Source organism: Cibotium barometz, chromosome 38 (genome assembly GCF_041138505.1).
Source record: "Cibotium barometz isolate CiBa-2024 chromosome 38, ASM4113850v1, whole genome shotgun sequence".
Taxonomy (NCBI): Eukaryota; Viridiplantae; Streptophyta; class Polypodiopsida; order Cyatheales; family Cibotiaceae; genus Cibotium; species Cibotium barometz.
The window spans coordinates 27,331,712-27,342,416 of record NC_141083.1 but is presented as its reverse complement, the minus strand read 5'-3'; the positions used below and the strand labels follow the sequence as shown (position 1 = coordinate 27,342,416).

Sequence of the window (10,705 nt, the reverse complement as noted above, 5' to 3'; positions counted from 1 at the left end):
GCCAAATGATTCTTAAGGGTTCTAGTGAGTGATAGATCTAAATGAATCTAGGCTAAGGGCCTTTGCACACATAGAGACTACGCATCTAGTAAGCCACAACTTTGACATTTACAAATAACAAAGCAAGAGAGAAAACCCAAGCCTAGAATTTTCTTTGTTAGACACTAAACACGGCATGGCAACCTCTTTTTTCTTTCTAATACAACTTATTCCACAAGGTAAGAATTGGTTGTATAGGGTAAAGCTCCCCATCTTCCATTTTGTGTGAAGGATAGGCCAGATTTGGCTACATATGGGTCATTTCTTGGGTTTCCAACTTAGATGTGTAAAGAACTCAGAGATGCGGAGTTGATCCAGTGATATGCAAATTGGGCATCGTATGTGTAAAGCCCTTAAGCATCGAGGGTGTCTTTCCTCTTTGCCAATGAAGAAGGCAGGGGTGGAGCAACACTTAAAATAGAACATTCCACCCTCCATGTTAGAAAAACCACACAAGGGCAGTAGGGAACCTCTTAACTAGAATTTGTTGACATGGCATTGATTCTGTTTTGTGGTCTGTTGTCTTGATATCAACCCAACAAGCAAACTATATTTTTGGGTCAAAGAAAGCCCACAAAGGTTGAACATATGAAGCAAGCCTCCTTGACTATAGCCTAGCGGTAGTGCCCGTGCCTCTCTAATGACGAGAGGTGTTGGATTTGAACCTAGTGGTATCTATAATTCAGTACCCACTCTCACAATTTTTTTAAAAGAACATATGAAGCTTTTTTTAAAAGAACATATGAAGCAGAGAGGTTTTTCTTGATATATGAACCTTGTGAGCGTTACATGCAACTTCGGACACGTGAGTGTGAAACCACCACCCATGGCCACCTACCGTTCCTAGTTTTTAAAAGCTCACATTTTGCTGATTCTTCAGTTCACACAAGGACTAGGCCTAACGCTTGCTGCTTCTTTTTTGTTTTAAAGCTCCTCAGGATGACAAAACTACATCCGCGTGATCGTTCCATGACTTTGAAAACTTGCATTTTTTCTCCCCTTTCCAGCAACTCTCCCGCGTAAGAGGAAGAGATGACAGCCTGCCCATTCAGCGTCTCCTCAGGCAAATCACATGAAATGCATTTGCACAGAAGAACGCAGAACACGAACACACACACACACACACACACACACACACACACACACACACACACAGTCTCTCTGCACACCGTAGTTTAGACATCGTTGCAAAAATCGCACATTAGAATTGAGCAGAGAAAAAAGAATCACATCAGAAAACAGTTGAGAGACATTGCTGAAGAACGCCCACATCAAAATTTAGCTGAGAATTAAGCCCACATCCGATTTTTTTTGGCTTTTTTTTTTGTAGAGAGAGCCCACATCAGAATTGAGCAGAAATAAAAAGGCCAAAGGCCCCCGTTGCAATGGTATCATCATCATCCTGTGCAGACTCTGATTGCTGCGCCAAGGCTAGCTTTGAAAGCTCCGGTTCCATAGCTGCCTTCAGCTCTTCATCAAGCTCCTCTCACCATCATCACCATGTCTTTGGAAGCAGTGACAATGCAAGCAAGTTCAGCTGCAGCTCATCCAGCACAGATACAACAAGCAGGAACAGCTGGGAGAGAAGCCTCCCCATTCTCAACAACAACAGTAACATCATCAACATCAACAAGCCTCACAAAGCCCATGATGAAGCATGGGCTTCCATCAAAAGCTTGAAGTCAAGAGAAGGCAACATAGGCATAGGGCATTTCAAGCTTCTGCACAGAGTCGGCCATGGCGACATTGGGAGTGTTTTCCTTACCCAGCTCAAAGGCAGCCATTGCCTGTTTGCCATGAAGGTCATGGACAAAGAAGCCCTCACCCAAAGGAAGAAAGTGCAGAGGATGCATAGAGAGAGGGAGATCTTGGAGTTTGTTGATCACCCATTTCTGCCCACATTGTATGCACACTTTGAGGCTGAGCAATTCTCATGCCTGGTAATGGAGTTTTGTCCCGGAGGGGACCTGCACGGGCTCAGGCAGAAGCAACCTGGGAAACGCTTCGGGCTGAAAGCAGCAAGGTGAGAAGCTTTACTCCTTTTTTTTTCCTTCTAGTGGATGCATGCATGTTTGTTTGATGCACTGGCACATGTATGTGTGTATGTTAAAGGGAGTGAAGGAGATACTGAGGTACACTGAGGACATCCCCTTGGTATACAATGGCAAGATAGGGAGATTTACATTTATAACCCCTGCCCGTTATCCAAACCCTACCCACTGTCAGATGGGCAAGCGCCGACTCCCGAGGCTTTAGCCCTAAAGAACCTTAGGGGATGTTTGCATTAGAGAGAGATCTCCTGCAGAGTTGGCCTGTGGATTGACGTATTTTGCCTTGTTGTTGCTGTCTTTGTCAGGTTCTATGCCGCAGAAGTGCTCTTGGCACTTGAATATCTTCACATGCTGGGCATAGTATATAGAGATCTCAAGCCAGAAAACGTCTTGGTGAGAGAGGATGGACATATCATGCTTACAGATTTTGATCTCTCCCTCAAGTGTGAGGTGAAGCCTAAGCTGTTGAAATGCCCATTGTCATCTTCTTCCTCATCATCGACATCAGGAAGGTTGGGTCTGTTTCGTTCATTCAGTGTATCGTCTTCCATTTCTTCCTCTTCTGCTGCTTCTCATTTGCAGCAGAGTTCGGCAAATTGCATGCTCCCATCTGCCTGTACCATTCACCCCTTCCTCTCATGCCTCCCATTGGCTGCCACCATCAGTAGAAAAGCACAACAAACACAAAAACAACATCAAAAGCATTCTGCCTCAATGCTGTTTTCGAAGCAAGCAGGGTCTTGCGCGAGAGCGAAAACATTGAAGGCAGACGCAGCTAGTTCTCAAACACCCTCCAATGATTGTGTGGCTGAAAGGACTACAAACATGGGTAAAAAGGCTTCAAAACCAGGCGAAATCAACACATCCAACACTGGTGGCATTGCCGAAAGGTTTTCAAATGTGACCTTAGAGACCTCAAAATCAGCTGAAATAAACATGGCCATCAAATGTGATGTTGAAATGGCTCCAAGTGTAAGCAGTAAAGCAGGTGAAAGTGATATGCCCAACAATGGTGATGCAACTCCAAGGGCTTCAAATGCATGTGCAGATGAAGGCTTGATGGGCTTGGAGCTAGTTGCAGAGCCCACTCAAGCCCGGTCCATGTCTTTTGTAGGAACCCATGAGTATCTAGCCCCAGAGATGATAGCCGGCCGTGGCCATGGCAATGCCGTGGACTGGTGGACTTTCGGCATCTTTTTGTTTGAGCTTCTGTATGGAAGAACCCCATTCAAAGGCTCTGGCAATGAGCAGACCCTCATCAACATCATCAAACAGCGGCTGAGATTCCCGGAACGGGGTTGCATCGATGCTGGAGAGCACCCAAAGAGCCTCATTGAGGGCCTGCTGGTGAAAGACCCTAGGAAAAGGCTTGGTTCTATCAAAGGTGCAGCTGAAATCAAGCAACACCCTTTCTTCCAAGGTGTGAATTGGGCTCTAATCCGAAGCACTGAACCCCCTGAAGTGCCCAACAACAGCAAGACGAAGCTGACATCTTATCATCATCGCCGTCATCATCACCATCATGATGATCCAAAAACCAAAGTCTTTAGTAGGGCAGCCTCCAAGCCTCTTCCTCAGTTTGATTATTTTTGATCACCAAAATGTGCACTGGCAAAGCAGGGCATAATAGCCAAAAAAAAGAAAAAGAAAAAAAAAGCCACAACTAATTGCATAAAGTTGGACACTGAACAAGCCCTTATTTCTGGCTATCTAGGGTTATGCTACAAAGACATCTTAGCATAGCATAGAACCCAGATATGGTATGGTCTCCAAGGTCTCCAACAATTTTCCCAAGAAAGCAAGGATTTCCTGCAGTATAGAGCAAAAGATTGTATTGCAAAGTTCTACACGTGTGTGTGTGTGTGTGTGTGTGTTTTTTTTTTTGGGTATTGCAAAGGTCTATGTGTGTGTGTGTGTAATGCTGAGAAAGAGATTAGTTACATATGTAGGTGCCAGGGACATGCACAAGGCGTTACCACCCGGGCTACAACTTGTTGAATTACATGTCTTAACCTTTTTTAAGTGGAATTTAAAGGGGTTTAGCTCCATGCAAACACCTTCTTGACTTGGAGCTACTTCAATCTATATTGTTTCAAAGAAATCTTAACTAGGGAAAGGGTATTGTGCAGCATTGCATTGCATTGCATTGCATTTTGACATGGTGGGTTATCCATTGCAGACATGAAATCAAACTTTAGACCTTAGCGTGCATCGATGTAGGCATAAATCCTTGATTATATAATTTATTGATTCTAATGTTATAGCTATGAAAATAAAATAGATATATAGAAGAGTCACAGAAATCTCTAGAACGGGCGCAAAGTTATGGTTATCGTTCAATGATATCTATTTTACATATTAACCATGAGGCGCAAGTTGGATTTCAAAAAAATAGGAAAAAATCCTTTTGATTTGACCCTTGTATTCCGGTTTTTTTATTCCTCATTTGACCCTTTGTATTCCGGCTTTCATTCTTGGCTTTACTTCTTAATGTCTTTTACATACCGCAACAATGTGCGGGTTGAGTACTAGTGGTCACTAACTAGGAACATCTTGTGATTGAGCCACAAAAGTAGCTTAAGCCTCATTTATAAATTTTAAAGAAATGGAAAAGCAAATCAACTTCGAACTTTGAATTCTTTGAAAATACCTGAGAATAATTTGTAAATATGCATATACCTATGGTAAAAGTGTTGGAAAAAAAAATCCATATACCTAGTAAACTCATAATTTTCAAATTAACTAAAAAAATCATGCATCTAGTAGATTTACAATTTTCAAACTCACTAAAAATGGTATGTACTTATTAAATTTATAGTTTTTAAAATAACTAAAAATAACATAAAAATGATATAACAGCTTTATCTTCAAGGAGACATGTTTAAAAGTGTGCCTTTACTTGATAGAAGATACATGCCAATAGTTTAATACATATATAGGAATTTTTATATTGCACTTACAAGATTATTTGTGGATTTTTAAAGTAAAATTTATCTTTTTCTAGCAAAAAAGTACGAAAAATGGTGATCGTTAAAAAAATATTTTTTTGGTTTTTACGTGATTATTTTTTCAACTAATATAATGTGTTGAGAGTATTTTTTAAGTAAAAATTTTCAAGAAAATAATATATATTTATAAATATGTATGCCAATCAAGTAGGCTTACAACCATCCCTAATGTCTCAAGTTTGTCACTTTTATCGATTAGGAACAGCTTTATGCCTAGGTGGAATTTAAAAAGCGATGACATGATTATTAAATTTGGAATTGATGCTCGTGTTCTCCACCATGGAGAGACTTTCCACGACTTCCTGCATTACATTGGTAATAGGACTCGTGTTATTTTTGTTGCATTAAATTGGTACAAGGATTCGTGTTATTTTTCTTTTTTTAATAGTCTTTTGTAAAGTGTTACAATTTTCTATGGCTTGACATGACTATTTACAATAAAGGTTACATCATGGTGGATCAAAGCTTAGGGTGCTAGATATGATTAGAAACACTAATTAAATATCAAGAAAAATATCAAGATAATTTTAAGTGTGCACACAAGGAACACATAGTTAAATCACTCCAACAATCAAACTTAGTTAGCATAAAGAAAGTACATCTTTTTTAGACCTGATGAGCTCCAAACACCACACAAATAAGTTGTATAAATCATGCAAGCCAAGTGGTCTCAATATATCCACACGTGAATGATAACCACATTTTTAGCCCATTCTGGAGAGTTTTGTAATCTCTTCCACTTCTATTTTTACAATTCCAAATCATCTTAGAACCAATTAGCCAAACATCCAAAGAATTATGCTCCCCCTCCATCACCACATTTCCAACAACTCTCTTTCTTGTCATGTCCACCTTTAAGCCACAGCAGCCATCTACTTTGCACCACATCTTATCATGCAAGTGCAATAGCCTCACACAAGCTCATTGCCTAGAAGAAGGTGCTTTCTATTATGCACTCAAGACTTATAGCTTTGGTGGCAAAAAATAACAGCAAGCTTCCCAAATAATAACATTTAATAGAAATAAACCTTAATATATTTGATAGTAGACTAAGGTCCTCTTTCCATCCTTCATCTAATTTGATTGTAAGAAACCTTTTTTCCCATCATAACATATATAATGATAAAGTTTTTAGATGATTATTACATCAAGGTCTCCCTAATAAGAACAATAAGAGATAAAAGTCCAATTGCAAGGTTATGACAAGGTCACTGTTTCAAGGTTATGATAAAAACACTAAGGATGGGCTCATAAGCATCCCCTATGCATAGGGATTCCTAGGGAGAGCATGGGTGGCTAAACAGTGCCCCTACACATACCTAGATGTTAGCCCTCATGTGGACTAGATTGGGGTACTAGACATATCCATTTACATTCACATGGGCTAAGTATAAATGATGCCAACAACAAATAAAAGTTGGTCTAATAGAAGCGTGTCATGTTCTCAAGACAATGGTGTAGGTTGAAGGCTCATGAAGTGTGCACACCTTTCTACTTGGTATCTGCCCTCTTATGGAAGCTGTTTTATTTTGATCTCATTGCCACTTCACTCCATGCTATGTGGATTCCCTGCCAACTCATATTCTTTATGCATCTAAGGTTCTCAATTGCTCTAAGGGGTTCTCTTATCACTCTTCCTAAACAAGGTTGTCAAATACTTTGTGCATCTTCTTAAAATTTTTACGCATATGAGAAGTGACAAACTATGTAGGCCATATGGTAATGCATGAGGACCCAAAAAGATTTAATGTTAGGGCATCAAACTTGTGCTACAAGTCTAGGTTTGGGCAGTAAACTTCTGAAGAAGAACATGCTAGCTTTTGGAGGGGCATAATGCGCATAAAGTAGGGGCTAATAAATTAACTCTAGAAGGATAACCTAAGGGATTCTCTTCAAATATGTAGCCCCTAATCTAATGGATTCTCTTTAAATATGTACCCCCTAATCTAATGGATGCTCTTCAAATATGTACCCCCTAATCTAATGGATGCTCTTCAAATATGTACCCCTAAAAATTGCAGTGTATATATATATATATATATTTTTGTGGTCTTGGGTCATACAGATCCCCACCAAATAATTAATCAATATTCCTCCTCATAGAATGCACCCTAGATTTGACAAGTCAGACTTCAAAAGAACTTGTTATACTTCTTTTGCTTTTGCTAATGAGGCCACACATTAAATTTGAGTTGTTAGCATGATCCAATCCCCCACCAATCCTATGTGCGTTGCCCATTTATCCATCTATAAAGTGAAGACACCAAGGGGGAATGAGCTCCCCATGCCCATTCTCGTATTCATAAAAGCTCCAACAATAGCTCTTAATATGACATTGGATGGTTATATTTTCAAATTTTCAAGAATTTTAAAAGCTACAAAAGGTTTAAATGTACTTAACACAAAATATTTAAATAACTAATAGCTATTCTAAAACTTTTACGTAAGCATGGATAAACATTAGTCCATGCATAGACACTATGGAGGGAGATATTTATAATAGAGGAGCATTTCCTAATTTTTACCCTATCTCAAGGGAAACTACTTTGTGAATGCATAGAGTAGGCACACTTTCCTTTTTTCTAGCAAAAGGTGCCAACCCATCAAGGTCACAAGGTTGTCACTCCTTTTTGAGGCTAGCCTAGAGTACTACTAATCGAATATTCATTAAACTACTTCACTCTACAAAAGGTGAGCTTTGTGGAAGTGACCCGTAACTCAACATCGGAAGGGTGGTTGGAATCTGCTTCTTCTTGTGGATACTTTACTACTGGAACCACCCTCATTGTAGTGTGCCATGAGATCATAGGCCAACATATATAAACCATTGGTGTTTTAGACACATGTGCCATCCAAGGTCATTGAAGATGATAGATATGTAATTACTTTGCATACCACATAGAGAGTAAGCAAGAGTTAATGAATAACAACAAGGGGTCAGGGTGAAACAATGCAAAAAGGCTGAAAAGGTATTGATGGATAACACATTGGAGAACTTTTAAATGATGATTTTATGGTGGAAAAATTTAAGGAAATGAGATTAAGAAAGGATTTTCTAGGGAAAGTTTGATCATATTAAGATACTCTAGGATTGATGCATATTTATAAAATATGTTTTGGAGTAATCGCCCACACTATGCATATATAGAAGGGGAGTCTTTGTGAAGGAAAAAAACCTAAACAGTAAATGTTCAATTTAAATCTTAAGGAAAACAAGTGTTTCATAATTGAATGTTTTAATGGTAAATTTTTTTTTGCTTGACTAATAGTTATCAAGATCATTTTCTTTCTTATTTTTTTCCACACATTTGATTGAGGTGGCATTAAGAATAGATTCTTTGTTGGTGATGTTGATGAGCTTTAGCTTTAAGTACTATGAGAGACATAAAATAAAGGTAATATCCTTCTTGTCTTCAGGAGCTTTAACTTTAAGGACTACTGAGGACATAAAAGGAGTAAAGGTGATATCCTTCTTGTCTTCGTGTATGGATGTGATACTCAAATGGCGTCTTTAAATAATTACACTATTCATCATCTTAGAGAATCTCCAAGGGCACACTTGACTTGTCCTCATCTTAAAATTGTGCAAGAAATTCTCATGAGGAGGGTTTTGAGAGTCACCATCAACACTTTGATCCTATGCTCACATATCGAGCAATGTTTTGGTCCTTGGATACCCACCATGATTTTAGAGAATCTTGATGCATTTGTCTTGACTTGAAGTGTCCTTTGGCTCTTGGGAGGAGTAGAATTTTGGGCACCAATATCACCACCCAAAAAGCCCATTTTTCAAGGAGCATTTTGGAAGTGTTTGGCAACCAGCACCGAAAAGAAGGCCCATTTAACGAGGACCAATTTGGATACCCATGGAGCCAAATATTACCCATGAAAAGGGCCCTTTGGATACCCACCATGACCCTTAAAAATGCTAAATTAAAGAGGCCCCTTTGGTGGATATCCACCATGACGCTTCAGAATGCCCAAAAGGAAGGTAGTGGAATACCCAATCCAATGTACATACATGAGTTGGCCAATGCGTATATTCGGGCGCCCACTAATAAGTGCAGGGGGGTGGGCGCGGGGGCAAAGCTGATGCAATTTCGGCAGTAGGGTAAGAGAGGACGGCTGTGCCAAGCCTTCAACTCTTCCCCATGGCCTGCATGATTGTGAAGGCTTTCTGTTTTGCAGGTTCCCTTGTGAAGAGCATGAGCCTGAGCTCCGTTTGGTTGAGAACTCAGAAAAGCATTGCTGGCAAAAGTCTGATGAAAAGACATGCCGTGCATTCATTGATCCAATTCTTTTGACCTTTGGGCATGAGAGAGAGAGAGAGAGAAAGAGAGAGAGAGAGAGTGCCTCACATGTGTTTTTGCTTCTTTTCTCTCTCTCTCTCTCTCTCTCTGTCTTCTTCTTTTGCTGTTTGGCTCTCAGAAGTTAGGTCAGAAGGACTCCATAGTACCAAGAGCTCTCATAAGATGTTGGTTGGTACTTTTAGTTCTCTTGCTTGCAGGCTTTGCCCTGGAGTCCTTGTCTGCCCACCACCTGCTAACTCCTCGTGACCAGTTGAATGCACTCCAACAAACTCTCCCACTTGCATCGTCCTTCGTCCCTACCTCTTCTTTGACCCTTTGTGCATGGTTTTCAAAAAGACCTCTTCTTTTACACTTTGAATGCATACACATGAAGCATGCATGATACAATTACCCCTCCCCTCCCCCCCTCTCCCCCTCTCCTCTCCCCCTAATAAGACATCCTAGGCTCTCAACAACAGATCCTGGGCTCCTAATGAGACATCCTAGGCTCTCAACAACAGATCCTGGGCTCCTATTAAGACATCTTGGATTCAACTTCCACTCCATGCACTCTGCTGTCATCATATGTGTTTAGTTGGCTTGGCTATGACATTATAATGTCATCATATGTGGTTAGTTGGCTTGGCTATGACATGATAACACTATTTTATCTCGCTCCCTTTGATCATATACTAGCATGAAACTACAAGCCACCACCACATTTCAAATTGCCCAATAAAGGAAAGTCATGGTGTGAGAGATGTGCTTCACCTACTAAGTTTATATCTTTTATTTTAAAAGATAAAGTCATAACTAAAACTTTGTCAATTTGTATAAGGAGCACTTGTGAAAATTCACAAATTCCCTTTGTGCTCACCAAGTCATCTTAAAAGGGGATTTGTGGTGGGGCTCTTGAGTTCAAAGATGATGAGTGGATTCTCTATGTCTGTTGTAATGGGGGAAATTGTGCCCCACAATGTTCATCAAGGTCAAAGTAGCTAGAGAGTCTAGGTGCTTACTTCTCATCATAAAACTTATGAGAAGTATCTTCATAATATGCTATATGGTACATGCAACACTTAGAACAAAATATTTGAATATATTGTTTAGTTGTGTACCACACATAAGTCATGAAGATTATGGTCAAATCGTGATCTTCATCCATTGTATGTGTAAACTTCATTCTATATAAGTACGCTAAAAAGGGCACGGAAAAGAAAGGCTTCATTTGAAATCAAGATTGCCTTTTGGACTGCAAGAAGCAAAACAAGATTTTTAAATTCTTTCATGAGTAAGAAGTGGTGTACAAACGTACCTT

At 39.7% G+C, this 10,705-nt stretch overlaps 1 protein-coding gene across 1 annotated transcript; it reads left to right on the top strand.

Annotated features, from left to right (window-relative positions):
• The first annotated feature begins 1,055 nt into the window (after nt 1-1,055).
• On the top strand, nt 1,056-4,156 carry LOC147616542 (serine/threonine-protein kinase D6PK-like). The gene is made up of 2 exons (XM_086777607.1): nt 1,056-2,062; nt 2,396-4,156. The coding sequence occupies exons 1-2, from the start codon at nt 1,425-1,427 to the stop codon at nt 3,681-3,683; spliced, it is 1,926 nt and encodes a 641-aa protein (XP_086633733.1). The 5' UTR covers nt 1,056-1,424; the 3' UTR covers nt 3,684-4,156.
• Nucleotides 4,157-10,705: the final 6,549 nt, after the last annotated feature.